Below are 18,510 nucleotides of genomic sequence, written 5' to 3'. Positions count from 1 at the left end.
TGCTGGTCCAACATGTGAGAGTGGGATGTTGGCTGTTAGGGGGAAGTTTATTTTTCCTCTTTGTTTTTTAAAAAAATTGGTGGGAACAGAATTAGGCAGTTATGGGCAGTAGGTGTTAACAGAACCTAGACAGAAAGAAACAAAGTCCAAGGAATTCTCCTGCCTCCTCCAGTCATCTTTGATTCATTAAATGCTCTCTTTGATACTGCCATAGCATCTGAATGTATTTTCCAGCTCTTCATCATAGGCCACTAAGCTGCTCTCGGCAGTACTTATTTCCAGACTCATTTTCACTCTTCACACAACTCCAGCTCCTGCTCCAACTGGGACACCCCCAGGATCCTTCCTGCTTGCCTGGGCTTCTCCCCTGAGTCACTGTGCAGCACCACACTCTCCGTACCCTCCTCATCACTCATTCCTTGCCTCTGTTCTCCCAGGTGACCTTCATGCCACCAGCCCTGTCCCTGACTCCGCACTCATCTGCAAGATGCAGAGACATAACATATGGAAAGCTATGGCACTGGATGTCTGGGGCCGCTTTTTAATGCATGTGGGTTTTTAGGTGTTCTCTAACTACTCAAAAACACCACACACAAAACCCCTATTTGAACATTACTGTGTTACTTCTGCTTTTCCAGGGTGTGATGTTTTTCCCAAACATGACTTTATGCAACACATTTCTCCTTCTAAAGTCAGAAGCTGCTGTAAACACCAAAGAATTATTTCCTCACCCCAAAACCAGCACATGTGTCCCACCAGCACTCCAGCACTGCAGAGAAGAGTGCACTGAGGCACTGCCCAATCCTTGGCACCACACTCCTCCCCAGCTTGCTCCTGCAGGCTGTATTAATTTTTGAAAGAGCCAAATTGATTTCCCATTTCATTCTCTCTAGCAGTAATGAACAAAACAGCTACATGGCAGGAATGCTCTCCCCCATGGCCTATTATAGTCTCTTAAAATTCCATTAATTCCCAAGTTTCCTGTCTTTAGTGAACAGGTTACTGTCACTGCTGAACTCGGCAACTGTCCAGAGGCTGAAAATTTTCTCCAGTGCTTTCAGATCACAGAGCCACAGAAATCTCAAAAAAATATGATCCAGGAGGGGATCTAAAATTGAAATTATGGTTCAAATGGTTTAACATGTTCCTCACTTCTTCCTCAATGTGGCAGTCATGACAGAGCAAGATCTCTTACCTACTCACTTCGTGTCACTTCATGAAGGCATTTAGAATAAAAATAGTGATGAACTAGCTCTGAAGTGCATGGACATTTCTACTGGCACCAATACTAACCAGAAGTTCATTTGACAAACATTCACATCTTTATAAATCATAACAGAGGGTTTCTAAAGGCCATCCCCAGCAAAACCATGCTATGTTAGACAAAAAGAGCTTTCTTAGTCCTTCCCCTGTATTTTCTTCTGGCCCACACACATTTTCCTTTAGTGTGGATGTCTTTACTCTCAGCATAAAGTCATCCTTATAGGCTGTGGGGTTCTTTGTAATGGGGCCTGGAAGTTCACTAAACCTTAGATACCACAATCCAATGTGCTGTGCACCAGGTATCTTGCTTTGTGTTTCAGAAAGTATTTCAAAAACATCTCAAAAGTCAAAACACACATAAAAATACTGCAGAAAGAAGCGGCCATGAGCTTGGATATGAGGTTTGAACTGAGAGTGGAGAAAGGTTTCTGTGAACAAATAAGACCAGTAAACCCATTCATTTCAGTCTTTTTAACACACATTTAAAACCCATTGAAATGAACGAGCTAATATCTCTAATTAAAAGGTGGGCAAATATTGTGGTACAGTAACCCAGTTTTCTTTATGCCTTCACCAGATTTACACTAGCAAAACCACCTGTGAGCATTTTCTACCTTAAACTCATTTAACATAAGACAGGAGCTGGGATGGCATTGGGGCTCAAGGATGGCCGCCCAGGAAATTCACCTTCCTACCACAGACCCCAAATGTGCACAAGACTGCAACGTGCCGTGCCCAAGGAAGGCAGCTTTGTCCCTTGGATGCAAAACAGAAAAAATGAGTTTTCCTTTCCTGCTGACAGCCCAGCCTTGCCAAGAGAAAGGGTCCTGCTGCCTTTCCAGTTTGGATGGTCACTTGCAAGCTGTCAATTGCTCTCTGCAACTACCTGAAAAAAGGTTGTAGTAAAGTGGGAGTTGGCATCTTCTCCCAAGTAACCAGTGATAGGACAAGAGGAAATGACTTTGAGTCATGCCAGATTTAGACTGCACATTAGGAAAAATTTCTTCACTGGTCAAACACTGGAACTGGCTGCTCAGGGAAGGGGTGGAATCACCATCCTTGGAGATGCTCAAACCCCACGTCAAGGTGGAGCTTAGGGACGTGGTTAGTGGTGGAATTGGCAGTGCTGGGTTGATGGTTGGACTCAGAGGTTTTTTCCAACCTTAATGATTCCAGGAATCTTTTTGGCCCATGGAGAAGCAGCCCAGAGAAACCTGCACTCCAGCCAGCCACGTTGTATCTTTTAAGAGGGCAATTTAAGTCTAAAGAGCTGTCAAACCAGCACCTTAGCACAAAACCTTTCTCATAGTGAAAAATATTAGCACTTACAAAGTTCTTAATATCTATGCAAAGCAATCTATAAATAATTCATTTACTCCACAGCATCTGGATCATTTGAAATGCATCAGTGCTTTTATCAATACAGTGCAATGGATTTACACTGCAGAAAAGAGGCTTGAGGGCATTTGGGCTATCTAAGTATTGTTGATCTGAGCATTATTACTAAAGGTAAACTGAAATAAATTACCTCAGTCACTACACTGTGTTTTTTTCAGCATGGTAAATAAAACCTATTAGTTCTAGGTCATTAAATTCAATATTAGGCTTTAAAAGAGCCCAGAAATTCTATGATGTTATTAGAGAAACATGCAACAGAACATATGTGCTTCAGTATTACAGATAAAATAATTACTTTGTTATATTTAGATATTTGTTATTAGTGTATTTTTCAAAGGGACTTTTGAGATAAAAGCCCAGCTGCCATTCTCAGAGGCAAGCTGGGCACACCATGCTCCTGGCTCTCACTGAGTGGCAGGCTTCCAAATAACTGAGACATTTCTGAAAATGTCATTTGAAGCATCTTGCTAATTCACTCATTATTTCTCTACTCATAAGAATAAATATTATTTTTCCAGTATTACAGGTGAAGTGAGTGGGCAGGGACCTTAGAGAGAAGGGCTTGATTTTCACATTTTTTAAGTTCCTGTGATCCTAAACATGTCATTTGCTGTCCTGTACCTCGGTGCTCCTTCCCAACTGAATATATTTTGCTGTCCTACTTTTAACTTTTATTCTTGCCATTTGGCACTCTGCAAGGATTGCCTCCCCAGGTCTGGCCAAGCAAAATGCTCTCCTAATTGAAACCTCCAGTCACTTACCTACAGCCCAAAATCCTGACAAGAGCCACTGCTAGATACAATGTCTTGCAAGATGCCTACAGCAAGGCTGGAAAAATATCCTATAAAGAGCAAAGACTGACACGTTGCAATATCAACAGAATCCAATCCATTGCAATTCTGTCAGGATATTAAAGGCTGCTCTGCTGTTTGTCAACTAAAACAGCATCCAAGTACTTTCAAAGTGGGAAAATCTATTTGCCATTTAAGTACAAAGACAGAAGATTAGCATAAGTCTCCACAAGTGGCACATACAGTTCAGTCTCCACTGGTTTCTTTTACATGATGCTCCCTCCCCACGAGGCAGGAGTGCTCCCAGGATCAGACTCACAGCTGGCAGGAATCACTGCAGCTCAAAAGGGCCACAAAACCAGAATGCACGACTCAACTTCAACTGTCTTCTCAGGTCAGGTTTAAGTATTGATTATGAATTACTGTTTATAGAAGAAACCAGAACGACCAAGCTTCTCTTCAGCACAAAATTATAACAAATTCCTTTATCCTGTTTTTTGTTGAACATCACAGGAACACTGCACCATCCCATTGAGCTTTTCAGAAACCTGAGTTAAACTGCTGTGTGAGAGAAATTACAGGAAAAGCCCAGTAATTGCAAAGCCTAATTACAAGGTAATGTGGTGCTCATGAGCAGAACTGCTGAACAATTAGGGACCCGACTAACGAGCAGGCCACCTGTCAGCTGGGAGAGGGCTGAAGGAAGGCTGGCACAGGACACTCCTGACAGGCTCTGGAGGGGGATGTGAAAACAAGGAGATGTTCAAATACTGCATTTAAGATACACAGTGCGAAAAAAGGCACTGATTGGAGCTCATATGCTTGTTAAGTGTGTGGACAATATAATTGTAGTTGTACAGGAAAGGGAAGTTCAGTGCAGCATGTGAGGCATGGAGGGATGAGAACAGTGCAGGAGGGGTGGGATGAATGGGACTGGAACAGGAACACAGCTCAGATGGACTGCTGAATAGGGGGGTGCCAATTAATCACCAGCAGAACCCCAAATTTCCTGTACTTCACTGCTTTACACCTACTGTGGTATAACACAAATGCTGCGCTGTCCTGAAAAACGAAACCTTCATAGTAAAGTCAGCTTTTAGTCACACTACAGGGAAAACCTAACCAATAGCAGTCCCTGGAAGTGAATCTAGAAATAAACTCTGGAGCAGTCTATTCTAGTCACAGAATCACAGAATAACCTGGGTTAGAAGAGATCTAAAAATCATCCAGTTCCAGTCTCATGCCATGGTCATGGACACCTTCCACTATCCCAGGCTGCTCCAAGCCCCATCCAGCCTGGCCTTGAACACTTCCAGGCATGGGATATTCACAGCTTCTCTGGGCAACCTGTGCCAGGGCCTCACCAGCCTCCCAGGAAAGAATTTATTCTCTATATCTTGTCTAAACCTGCTCTCAGTCAGTTTGAAGCCATTCCCCCTTGGCCTGTCACTATGTGCTCTATGAATGCATCGCTCCTCTCTGGATCACTCTGAACAGAGCCAAAGACAACAGAGGTCAGGACAGTAGAATACAGATGTTAATTAAACAAAGTATTCTTTCCTCTCCCTAACAGAAGTGCAGGGAAATTCAAACTGAAATTTGAAATTACAGCGGCATCACAAAAATTGTAAAATGTTCAAATTTACAAAATTTTACAACTTTGTCACTCCTCACTTTGTGCAAGTAAATTTAATTGGAATTCCAATTTAAAAAAATGCAAATACGTCCACAAATGAGCCACAAGTTGTGATTGGAAGCTGAGACAAAGCCTGTAATCTTTACACTGAAAGTGTATTTATGTCAGCTTTCAGACTGGTTCTTTTCTTTTGCCCTAGGCCCTTTAAAATCAATAGAATAGAATGACACAAAGCTATTGATTAGAAATATGTTATTTTTCCACATGCCTGCTGAGAATCAAGAAAACACTAAAACATGAGCTCAATGCATCAATTTTGTGGAACTTTCAGCATATTTTTAAGTGCAACCCTGAATATAAATATTTTATTTATTGAAATACTTACTCTAAGACTCAATCTAGTTTAAGGAAAGATCTTCCTCATTCAGTGTTTGAATCAGCCCCTTTATAACTGGGAAGCACACAGATATTTTACTGACTGAATTATTTTGGGATCAAATCCCTCAGATGATTCAAACACTCCTAAACATGCAACATTCTTCATCTCTGGCCACCTCCTCTCTTCTGCAATGATGTAGAGGGGAAGGAAGGAAACAGAGCTTTGATGAGCCAGGAGGACTGAATTGCGCAGAGCTCTGGATGACTGTGATATTTTCCTGTATGATTAAAAGGAGAGGAAGGGGAAGGACACACAACAGCTACCCATTTATTTTATATTTATATACTTCTATTTTAACTGTGTTGATCCCCACAAAGCATCAGTTAGGTCTGTAAGCAGTCATCCAATTTTAATATGCTATTTTCAAATAAGCTTTTTTTTTTCTTTTGCTGGGGCATTCCAGCAATCTTGTTACACTTAGTTAATTAGTTTGGCTTTGGCATTTTTGGAGTCTTTCATTTGCATACTGAAAAATAAGAGGCCAATAACAACATGTGCTTAGGAATCTGGCTACTGGTCTTTCATCTTAATCACAATTTCACCCCTTAGCCAGCTAGAGAAAGATTATGAAAAATCCAACTTTAATACAGAAAAGCAACTAATGTTGTAAAATGGCTGTGGGTCCTTGGATGAATGACATTGTAGATGAGCATCTTGCCCTTAAATGCAAAGTCACCCTTGGGTAAATCTACAAGGTATCTATTGGCTTCATAAAATTCATTTAGATGTATTAAAAACAGTGTCAGTGTTTGTTTATCAAAAGAATAGAGTAATTAATTCTAAAATTTCTGTGTCGGTTTTAATAATGTTTCTTTTTATTTTGTCTCTTACAGAAACAATATTTTAGTAATTTCAGAAGCAAGACAGCAAGACAGCACTGAAGTCATTAAGGGTACATAAGAAGGCAGAGGTGGATTTTAAAACACTCAAAATCAGAATCTTAATCTTAATAAAATTTTATATGACTTTAGTATTTGACCATAAGTGAAAAAGCAAAGGAAATGCTGATTTTTCACAGCAGACTGCAGTTGTGGAAAACAAGCCTGATGTCCACATAAAGGGATACTCATCAATGGGGGGATATTATACCAGCTCTATAGCAATATTTCATTCTCTGTTCTTGTAAAAGTTCAGTTATTCTCTCCATTTTGTTCTATTTGCTATAATCTAGCAAATAAAGAAAATAGCAGTCAAGGTCTCAGTAAAACACCTTTTCCTTCATTAGGGCCATCAGGATATCTGTGCTAAAAGGAAAAGGATTCTGGACAAAAACCCCTGAACTGCAGAGCAGCTCATATTTCCATTATCACCATTCCTAGAAAGTGGTTGTGGGGAGCTCCATTCCCATGGAGAACTCAGCCTGGAAAAGAGCTCCTGCACTCTGCAGGTGTGTTTGTGAAGGTGTTTATTGTCTGCAACAGCTTTCCCTCTGCTTGAGTGGGTGGCAGAACCTGCAGTTGGGGAATGTGTTCATTCAGCACTACCCTTTAACACTCTCCCTTCTCATTGCAGGTATTAAAATTGCTCCCAATGGGCACAGCAGACAAGGAAAGCTAAACAGCGGAAGGATTTGATCCAGTTCCCCATTAAATTCAAAAGAAGAAAAGCTAATAACTTCCATGATAATAAGAGCTGGACTGGAAATCACATGAGCAGCACAGCACAAATCATTTTATTCTTAACAAAGCTTGTTCTGACTGCAGCAATTTCCGGGGAGAGCTGGAATCTACATACCCCAAAGTAGCTCCACTCCAGAAAATCCAACATGCATTAATTCAAGTATTATTTGTTTTTCCCCTGACTGGAAAATGTAAGGCAGCAGAGGATAAAAAGAGCACATGGCTTGTGTGCAAGCCCCAGCCCAGCTGCTGCTGGAGCACTGTTTGCCTCTTGCTTAGCATTGATTCTCCTCCCTGCCAGGAAAAAAATCATATTGGATGAGAGAATATATTAACCTCCAGTTTTGTTTATGGTAAAATAATCACTGATGGTGCCCCAACCACTTCTTCCAACCATGTGTCACATCACTTACTGAGTTTTGGATGGTCTTGGAGAAAAAGGCTGTTGTTTTCCGTGCCTATCTATGAGCTCACTGGGCAGTCCTAGATAAAAAGTCGGAATTGTGGTGTTTGCATGTTTAACAGGAGGAAAAGTGGAATAAGAATTTGAAGGTTGAGATGGGAATTTGAGGAATTTGAATTCTGGGCAAACAGCTCTCACTGCTGGAGCTGGGAGTTGGACAAGATGATCTCAAGAGGTCCCTTCCAACCCCAACCAGTCCTTGATCCTGTAATTTCAGGGACAGCACAAAGAACTGGAGGAACTATGAAATACATTAAAAAAACCAATGGTCAGGGAGCAAGGAAACAAAGCAAAGATGCTACAAAGTGCTCAAAACTCACCAGTTATCCATTTAGCCTCTGGGTCATGAATCTTAAAATCATCACTGAAGAGATCTTCCACTGTTATCTTCTTCTTCTGAGACAAGCTGTTATCTTCCACTGGAAAACATTCATTAATAAACTACCATTAATTCAGCTTGGAAATGCATCTGAAAGCACAGAAACTGTGAATAGTGGCATATCTCATTTGGATCCAATCCACATTGAGCTTTGTGTCACACACAGATCCCTTCCCACTGTCAGTGGTATTAAAGGAGCACCCAATGGCTCATTAACAGAACCCTCCTTGCTATGTATGCCTGGTCTTAACAGTTACAAAAAGACCAAGAAATTGTCCAAACCACACATTTTCAGACATAACATGATCAAAAAAGAATCTAAATCATGCAAACCCACCTATAGGTGTCATAGTCATATATAATGCTTACTATTTGATGGCTAAACCCTAAAATATTTCTGAAATTATGAGCTACAATTAAAAAAAGTATTTAAATTTTTTTATAGCTTATATTTTTATTTCCTTAATTTTTTTAACATAAAGTCATAGTTGGAAAGGTGTTTAAACTTATAAGGGCTCATACAGATTACTTCAGAAATTCACAAAAGATATTCCATGAGAATCAAATATGTGGTTTCAGAAATATTTTTGAAAAGTCTATGAGACATAACTCTTAATCTTTAGGTGTTGCATAGCTTGCCCACACTGATTTTAATTTTTAGTGAAAGAATATACAGTTTCATTTGTGAACATGGAAATATCAAAGCTGAAAGTTTTAGAGAAAAACCAACAAATTTGAAAACCCAACAATTTTTATTAATATGTTTCCTCTTTCCTTTTCTCCCATCAACTCTAATATTTTTTGTTTTGACAAGCAGTCACTCTCTATGAATAATTTGTTGTCAACATTCAATGTTTTGCTGAAATAATATTTTCATGGAAACCTTTCAGTCAGCTGTAAATACATTTGCTCTTTTAAAGAAAAGAGGAGGCCACATTCTGAATAGTTCCACTGCAGGAATGGGTTTCAGCATCTTTCCTCATGACAGTATCCTCATGCCTGAGGTTTATTGGCAGCCTTAGATATCTTTAATATTGTTTAGTGCTAAACTTACACTGAACACTTATGATTAGAGAAGTGGAAGCAAACCCTGAAGGCACTTATTTGTGGAAAAAAAAATCTTCTTTGCTGTACTAAATTGAAGCCCCTGAGCTACCTGAGATGACATAAAAATACCTGTGAACAGTGTTTTGTTCCACTAAAAGGTGTTTCAGAACAAACTTTCACTTTTACCAAATTAAATTATATTCTTCAGTGTTCATATTTTTCCTTAGTCTGGCTGAGACTTCAACCACACTGTTCACAGTGGCTTCCAAATTCCAGAACCCATTCACACAACTCCTCAGCCAAATCCCTCTGTGTGACAGCATTATGCCAAGTTATTCTGCAACATTTTATTTATTAAAATGGAAAATATGGGTGACAAGGAACCCAGGAAATCATTCCAATTAACTTCACTGTGGTGAGAGTGCCCAGAACTGGGGACCAAACACATCCTTAGGTTTGTGCCTGTCCAGGAGATGCTTCCCAAATGCCCTCTGGAGGAACACTGGAGGACACAAGGACAGGCACAATCAAACCTCTGTGCTGGAGATTTGGGAAGAAGCAGGGTGGGAAGCCCTTCCTATTCCTCCTTTTTGTGCAGGATGGGGACAGCCAGTTTGGGAGCTGCACCATCTCTGTTCCTCCAGAGCACTCAGCTCCTCATGAGGGACAGCAGCAAGAGAGAGAGGCAGCACCTGGACCTTGCACTTCAGGAGCCTCTCTAAGGGATGTGGTGAAATCCCCTTCCTGTCCCCTGCCTTGGGCTGTAAGAGATGCAAGAAGTCCTCTACTGGACCATAGGCTACATTCATCTCAGCCACAGAGCTGGGGAGAAAACAAATAAACTAAATAATGCATCCATCCATGAATTTCAGTAATTAAAAAAAAGAGAGATTTACTGGCCTCTCCTCTAACAGACAGGGAGGTCAGAGGGCTTACTAAGCACATCTGCCCCATTCCTCTGGCCCTAATGGAGACATTTATGGAGGAATAAATGCAGTTCTGGGATCTCAGGCACCTCACTCTGTCCTGAGCAGCAGATTCTGTGCGCCTCAGGGTGTGCCAACCAGCTGGTGGAGAGGTTGTGCTCTCCACACCCAGCTGCAGGGACGTGGAGGCCTCTTTGGGCTTATGGAAGGACGGGACTAAGCATGTGGCACTGTTTTTGTTTTACATTCACATCCCCCAGCCCAGCAGATCCAGATGGCAGCCCTGCAAGGGGCACAGGGACTTGAGAGCTCAGTGCCAAGTCACAAACCCAGCATCCAAACTCCACAGCTACAGGCTGAGAGAACCAAGCAGAAACCATGTCCATATTGGTTTGGATTCAATGTTAGAGGCATGGCAGGAGCCCTGTGTTTGGATTCATCTGTCTGCTCTTCATCCTTGCACCCAAACAAACCAGGATGAAAGTTTTGATCCTTGCACCCTCGGCAAGGATTCAGCCCAAGCCTGGGCTGACTGACATCTCCAGAACAAAGATCCTCCACAAATCCAGAAAACCCCAACAAAAAGGAGCAAGGAGCTGACCTCACTGCCTGTTTAGCTTCTTCTCTTTCAAGCTTTTTCCTCAACTCCAGCCACACTCAGAGGCTTCATGATAGGTCAGAAGGCTGCAGCCGCCTTTGGGTGCCCACCTTTCTTTCCATCACCCCGGTGCTCAGCCACAGGCTGGTGTTGGGTTCTCTCCTCACACACCTCCTGGGCTGTTGTGCATTGCATGAGAGGGACACTGCCTCCATCCCTCTGTGGCCAGCACAGCACGAGCTCCATCCCCACCTCAGCATACCTGCTTGATCCCTGGGCAGACCCAAGCTCTCTTTTCCCCTAGATGGCCTCTCTGTACCCAAAAGACAGTGGCCAGATGTCATTGCAGGCCCCCAGCTGGGTAATAATTAGCATTGACTCCATCATTCCAGAAGGCTGATCCATCACTTTATTACACTATTCTTATTAAGAAACCCCTCACCCTTACAGACAGTCATGATACAGGTGGAACCAATTGGTCCTTGAATCCAAACACCATCACCACTGGCTAATTCAGAAACCACCCTTTGTTAAATAAATCTCTGTAATACATCCCACATGTTCACAACAACAGGTGCAACAAGTGAAGATAAGAACTGTTTATCATTCTTTTCTCTGACATTCTCACAGCCTTTCCCAGGATGATGCCTGAGAAAGTTGTGCATTTCTCTCTGTGGCCAGAGAGCTGCAGCCACACCAGAAAGGCAAACAGACAATCTTTCTCCCCTCTGAAAAACCCCACCTGTTTGTACTGGTGTAAAATACACATTTATATATAACTATGGTTAAAAAATTGCTCTCCTGCACAGCTGGTCAAAGGATAATGCCTTGCTCTGAGTATCGCAAGAGCTAAAAAGCCTTCTAGGTAATGCCTTTGACTGTCAGACAGAATGTTGTGAATTAATGCTATGCAATGACTAGCTCAGTAACACTTCTGAGAAATAGTTCTTATGGATTTTTCAAAAATTTTAATATGGATTAGGGTGTAATTTTTTTTTTTCAGTTAAAAGGTCAGATTTGAAAGGAGCAAATGTGATATATATCTCCAGAAAGCTTTAAATATCAGGAACAGATGTATGAGAAATCAGCCTCTTCCTAAGCACAATGTCTAATGGAATTTGGGAAGGCCCTATTTTACTCAAAATTTCTGTAGGGCTGGGTCTTTTTTTCAGCTTTTCTCTGTGTGTGTGTGCATGGGCAGACTTCTGGAAAGTTCTACATGTTCTACATCTTTATATAAATACACAAACAATGGAATGGGACCTGCACGGGTGCCAGATGCTGTCACAAGTGAGGAGCTGCCAGTTAGGAAAGCCTGAGGACAGCACTGTCATCATTTGTATAAATGGTTTAACATTTTTCAAAGGTGGGTGAAATGGCAGGACTCACACACCATGAAATTGGAGAGGTTCAGCCCAGGCAATGGTGTATGTGTGTTGTTCTATTATGTAATTAAGTGTAAACTTCCACCTTTTATATAGATATAATTAAAGTGTAATTAAATGTAAACCTCCACTACTTTGGATCCATAATAAAAACAGAAGCAGTACTGAGCTCAAAGTTTTTGTATGTGCATGTAAGACACAATTCTGAAATATCAACAGGGAGAAAAATCCAACCCAAGCTCAGCTTACCAGCACATCAGGTAATTAGAAATCTCAAGAAATGTGAATGGAAATTTCAGCAGAGAAAATCACTTTATATATTCCTCAGTTTAAAGCACAGAGACCCTCTCAACACTGTTATCTGGAGGTGTTGCTGGGTACATAATAAAAATTGTATGATTTATATGGGTGCATGTGTGTGCACACACACCCCAAAGGGAGAATGTCTTTGTGCATGCATATAAAAATATATAAAAAATACAATTATGATTTTTTTTTTTATAACTTAATGTGAATAGTTAAAGAAGGAGAAGAAGAAGGAGGCCCCTGGAAGCTACAGGCCTGTTAGTGACATTTCAGTGCCTGGAAAAGTTATGGAGAAGATTATTCTGGTGGGTATTGAAAAACACCTAAAAGAGAATTCAGTCTTTGGTCACAGCCAGCAAAGCCTCATGAGGGCAGACTCCTGCTCATCAAACCTGATTTCATATCATGACAAGGGATTGATCAAGGGTTTCCCACATTGCTGATTAAGGGAAGCCAGTGGATTTAAGGATTTTGGATTTTGGTGGAAGTGACACTCATGGTCCCAACCAGGCAGTGCTTTAGCTTCAAGAGGACTTGTTGAGGCTCATGGGTATGGACTGTGTAATCAAGGCTTTCCTGTACATCTTTGAAAAGTCTGTGCTTCTGTAAAACTGCAGGCAACATTTGCATACCTAACAAGTTGTGCCTGATGTGAGTGTAGGCCACACACCACACCCCAAAATATCTCAGGGATGAACAGCACTGTCCAAAGATGTTGAATCTGAGCAACAACAAAATTAATTTAATAAATGATCTTTAATGAAGTTTTACCTTAATTAATTTAATCACATAATTACTCTGGTATGACCACATGGAACTTAAATTTGCATTGAAAACTTCAGGATAACACGAAATAAACTGAATATGGCATGACAATAAATAAATGAAAAAATAATGCACTGATTGCTTCACTCATTTTCAAATTAACTCAATGCACTCCTGTATTTCTTGGTTTGTCCCTATCTCCAGTTCCTCACACAGCAGGACTGTGGGATGAGAATTTTGTCAGGGAAGATGGCCTAGACCTGGGCTGGACTGGAAGTGTTTTGCATGTAATGAGCTGGAAATTTTTTGCCTCACAATTTCTGTCTCCTTTTTCCACATCACTACCCTGTGCTCTTCCACTTCCTGAGGTTTCATTTCTCTCTTGCCTCCATTCTGCTCCTCAGCTCTGTGCTCTCTCTCCCGCTGTTCCCTGGATTCTACCACTCACATGTACTCATCTAAGAAGGAGTCCCTGTTCTTCTCCTCTACATCCCTAAGCAAGGGACCTTTGCCTCCCCCTGGGTTTTGTAGCTCCTCACCCCTTCTGACACTGAATTCTTTTTTCTGTGTCTTGTCTCTCATTTTGTTTGTCTTTTCATATTCAGTTCACAATCTTGTCAGTGCTGCAAAAGCGCTTTATTTCTACTCCCTAAGTAGGCATGGAAATTTTCAGGGCTGTATAAATGCATAGTAATCAATAATCATAATGACACCACATTAAAATTCAAGCCTACAATGTCAGCAGCTACTGTAAGAGAAGTAATTTACAGAGGTTACACGCACAGAACTTTGCTGAAACTTGGTAAGGGGATTAACTAAAAGAATTCCTTATTGGGAAGTTACTAATTATTTGCTGTGCATAAGTACAATCTGGTATATCATTATCTGAAATTGCCTTGTAAACACTGTGGTCTGAACTAAAAATCAATGCAACTGAATGGGATGAGATTTAGGTGCCAAGGCACCCAATGTCATTTCCAATGGTCCAGGATATGACACTCAACTGGTAAGTCCATGTGGACATGAATTTCAGGAGTTCCTGTGCCCTCACTGACTGCCCCATGTGGGTTCCTCTCCTACCCTGGCACATCTAAAATAACATTCCCCATCCATGCTAAGGCAATCAAATTCCAGGCTTGTGCCTTCAGGTCAGCAGCCCTGATTTCTGAACTGAAATGTAAAACTCTACAACAATCTCCCTAAGAATAGCCTTGAACTCAGCATCACACTGAGATAAAGTGAGGAAGGAAGGAGAATTCCTTTGATGTCGACTTTGCAGTTACTTTGCAATCCCTTTACTCTTGGAAGTGTAAAATTACAGAAGAAAACCAGACTGGAAGTGAGTTAAAGGTTATAAATACCTGGTGTCAGGAGTATGACAGAGGTGACAATCAGCGAGCAGATAACGAGAATAACAAGTAAGGCAATTGCAATTCCTTTCCAGTTTCTTTGAGGAGGATTACTCCCCACCAGCTCCTAGAAACATCAAAAGAAGACGAATACTTAGAAAAGGGCACTTAGACAAGGAAGCAAGCACAGAATCCAGACAGCAATGTATGTCTGCAGATCTACACCCTGCGACCACGGCGGGTGACGCCCTCGAGCCAAACACAGTTCAGGCTGTTATAATTCATGGTGCCATTAATTGAATTCATCCCAAATAATTATACAGCAAATAAATGCAATGCGCCCACAGGTGGCTCACAGTGGAACCCACACTCCCCATTACCTCCTGGCACACGGACACCAGCCCCCATCCCAGCACTCATCCAAACTCACTCATCAACGCCGATTTCCTACCAGCCCTCATTAAGTCTGGGAATGAGGAGCTTTACAGTAACCTCCAAGAGACTTTCATAATAAGATGTCAGAGAAGCATACAGGAAGATAAATAATTCACAGGGGCATGCATAGAGATAAAAATCAATAAGGATATCCCCCTGGTGAACTTTCCTGCCTTCCCAGAAAACATGACATCTCCTCAGGGCATACTGCGTGCACTCCTGGGTTGGTAGGTCTGAGGAACTGAAGACAGGCTTCTTGTCTAGCATATACATTAAATTTAATCACATCCTTAAAACTTCAGAATAAAAGCTCCATCACCACTCAGTGATTATCTCTGACTGCACTGTGGTTGCACCATATGTTCTGCCTCTGATGTACACAGCAGCCCTGCTCTCAGGACTGAGGTTTTTATGAAGTGCTGTGTTCGCATTCGCAAGATCTTAAAAATTTATTCCACTTTCATGTGTTTTGCTGGATTCCTCTTAGCATTTTGCACTATATGTGGTTTCATGCACGCATTGAAACACCCACAGGAGCTGTATGAAATATTAGTGCACTCAGCTTTTCTGGGAGGCTGAATTCACTCAAGGGATCTGGTCACAGCCAGAACAACTCTGGATGCTCCTCCTCCTTGTGAAACTCATCTATTTCAGGTTTTTTGCCTCATTTCCTTTATTATGAGGGATGGTATGTCTAAAACAGAGCTGCTGGTACTTCTTTCAAAGACTATTTTCTTTCCATTTTAAATTTTTTATGAAAACAAAAAGCTTTCTAGTAGACTCAGCTCTTCTGTTATTCAGAGTTTGCTTTACTTTTACTTCTTATACACAGCAACAAGACTGGAAGAAAGAAGTCAGGCAAACCTCACAGTTTTGTTTTCAGAATATCCTGGGAAATATTTTTTAACCTTTCCCTAGAATTCATTTTATAGAAAAAGATAATGTCTAGAATCACTTTCTATATGTTTGGGGATCTAGCCACTACAAAAGGTATAAATCTGCAATGAAAAGCCAAGTTTGAGGCATTAAACACCTGATGCACTCCATCATCTATTCTAATTCAGGAGAAGACATGAGGCTTCTCTTTCTTCTGGCAAAGAGGGGCAGAGGTGAGAACAGCCTCCCTTCCTTGTCTCCCCCTTGTTTGTACTTGGCTTTCTATTTGAATTGAAAAATAATTAAAAGGAATAAAATTGTAGTTGCTGTTGTTACTAGAGAAAAATTTGAAAAGTAGGTCAGGATCTTTGAGAAATGCAATTTTGGCATCAAGCAAGCAGAATAAATACTTCCATTCCTACAGATTCTTTATCCTAAATATGAATACAAATGTTAATCAATTTAGTCTTCTAACATTTTTAGAAAACTGTTACGATCTCCAATTTTCAGGTGATGCAAAAAGGCACAAAAGGCACAAGAGGCACAAAAGGCACAAGAGGCATAAAAGTCTATGGCTTTCCAAGGGAAGGAAATTTATAAACAAGCCAGGGAAATAATGCAGAGTTTCTCAGATAGTGGCAGAAATGTTCTTTCTTTCACATCAGGGTACAGGAGGATCTAGAGAGAAATGGGAGAACTGTGGAGAAGCAGGTGAGAAATCCAGCCAAGCCCTCAGAGTGTCTTGGGACAGAGGTAAAACAATGACAGTGTTACAGAACTGATGGCAACAGTCACAGTCCTGAAAATAATCTAACACTGTCACCACAAATGGTCAGAAGTTTTAAAATGAAGAAAAAATTAGCTCATGGACTTGAATAACATCTACAAACCCAGATGTGGTTCAAGAGCTTAATAACACCTTGCATGAAGTGTGATTTTCCCATCCATGAGTCCCAGTGTGATAGAAATACACACACACACTTGAGTGTTCAGGAAAGCTGAACTTGCACTGAATCCATTATCAAGTCAATCCCATTAATTCTCCCGGCATTCAATCAATATTTGAGCAAAATCTCAACAAAAAAAAAGACTGTTAATTTCTAGAGTACCAAGAGGAGGAAAACTACTCATAAGCAAAATATTGGGGTTTAATACACTGCAAAGAAATAGGAAAGCATGTTCACTTTCTTTTCAAAATTCTGTCAGGAAATTTCCCCTGGTAAAAAGCAAGGAGAGATAAATGACTTTTCAAAGAAAGACAAACAGCTTTATTCAGCACAGGTTTGCAAAGCTGCTCTTTTGTTCTCAGTCGTTTGAAGTCTCTTTAGATGGAATCACTTACAGCAAAACTGCAGACACGTCACACCATATTCATGCTGGCCACCTCAGATTATTCCTGTCTGTATTTCTGTTAGTTCCAGAGGGATGTTGCTGTGTCACTGTGACCATCTTTTACCTCCAGGGGATTACAGCTCCACCTGCCTGTGATACCCCCTGGCCTTGGCAGCAAACCCTCACCCTTCGCTGGGATTCCTCAGGGGAGCTTCTGCACTTGGGACTGAAGCCAGAAACGTGTTTAATTCAGCCCTGAGCAGATACTGATTCAAGCACATAAATAATGTTCGTGAAGAGGCAGCTCAAAGGGTGCATTTCCAGCACAGAGCTCAGAGCTGGAGTTTGCCTGGTCCTGAAAGACCCAGATTGCAGATAAACATGGAGAGCTAAACTGACCAGCAAGCAGATGCCTTTGTGTTAATCCTAAAGACACCAAATTTGGGTTTCATACTGAAATCTGAGCATATGACACAAAGGGGAATAAACCGAGCACATGTGGTTTCTGCTCTGATGAAAAGAACATGAAAGAAAACATTGAAGTCACTCATCAGCAGGAACCACCTCCTCTCTGCCTCACAGGAAGCACTAGCACATCTTCCTGGCCTCTGCAAACCAGCTAAAGCCCTTCAGCCTGGTTTTCTCCTCTGCTGCTTGTTTTTCACCTCCTTCTTCCTATTACGTGAAAACTAAATTGATTTTGGATTTGGAAAGTGAACCAGATGTTTCCACAGGTTTTTACACAAGCATACTTCATTGATGCTGCATATTAAAACCTGCAAATGCTATCACTTACATATTCATTTGTGATTGAAAAACCTCACTAACCACCTGTGAAGTTGATTTTGGAGCCATTAATCTAGACATCTATGGTATTTTAAGACTCTAAAATGCAGATGCAAGATGACATATTTTCCTGCCTGTGAAAGAATCACTGTGTTGACACGTTATGGATGAAGGCTGGATGTGCTCCAGCCCAAGATGCTGTCAACAAAATTATTCCTGGCATGTTTATTTGAAACCTGCCAAAAGCCTGCCAGTACAGTGGTCATATTACAATAATATAATGGCTTCTTAAAACAACTCATCAAGCACAACTTCTTTTTTATTTTTTTAATAACCGTATCTGTATGGCTGAAGGGCAATATAGACATCACTTGTGAAGTATAGGTATTATTTAATAAAACTAATACATCCTGGACCAAAATCTGCCAAGTATCAGTAATGAGATAGTCATGGTTGGCCTCTTAGTCTTTTTCAACACAGAGCTGCCATTTTTGTGCAATATGATAAATCCTAGCTGTGTTATATTAAACAGATACATTGCAGATACAGGTGCTGGATTTAGAGGTTCCTTGCCAAAGCAGGTGACACTGGGCCATGGAGACTGAGCTCTGGACTCAGTTATACTGGTGTAAATCTGAAGCAAAAGACAAAAGAAAATCCAAGAAATTAATGATATGAAATAAAAGCAGGTGCAAGATGTTTTGTTGGCCTCAGAGG

At 41.0% G+C, this 18,510-nt stretch overlaps 1 protein-coding gene across 3 annotated transcripts in view; it reads right to left on the bottom strand.

The window, feature by feature from the left end:
* Nucleotides 1–18,510, bottom strand: part of DPP6 (dipeptidyl peptidase like 6) — a 517,007-nt gene that overhangs the window by 161,617 nt on the left and 336,880 nt on the right. For all 3 annotated transcript variants that reach the window (XM_058820947.1, XM_058820930.1, XM_058820938.1), the window contains exons 2-3: nucleotides 14,377–14,491; nucleotides 7,930–8,028 (exon numbers count right to left, since the gene is read on the bottom strand). In XM_058820947.1, the coding sequence (XP_058676930.1) occupies nucleotides 7,930–8,028; nucleotides 14,377–14,491 (214 nt within the window). The remainder of the gene's footprint in view (nucleotides 1–7,929; nucleotides 8,029–14,376; nucleotides 14,492–18,510) is intronic.

This window comes from Ammospiza caudacuta, chromosome 1 (genome assembly GCF_027887145.1).
Source record: "Ammospiza caudacuta isolate bAmmCau1 chromosome 1, bAmmCau1.pri, whole genome shotgun sequence".
Taxonomy (NCBI): domain Eukaryota; kingdom Metazoa; phylum Chordata; class Aves; order Passeriformes; family Passerellidae; genus Ammospiza; species Ammospiza caudacuta.
The sequence above is the reverse complement of the archived record's forward strand: the minus strand, read 5'-3'. Positions and strand labels throughout refer to the sequence as shown.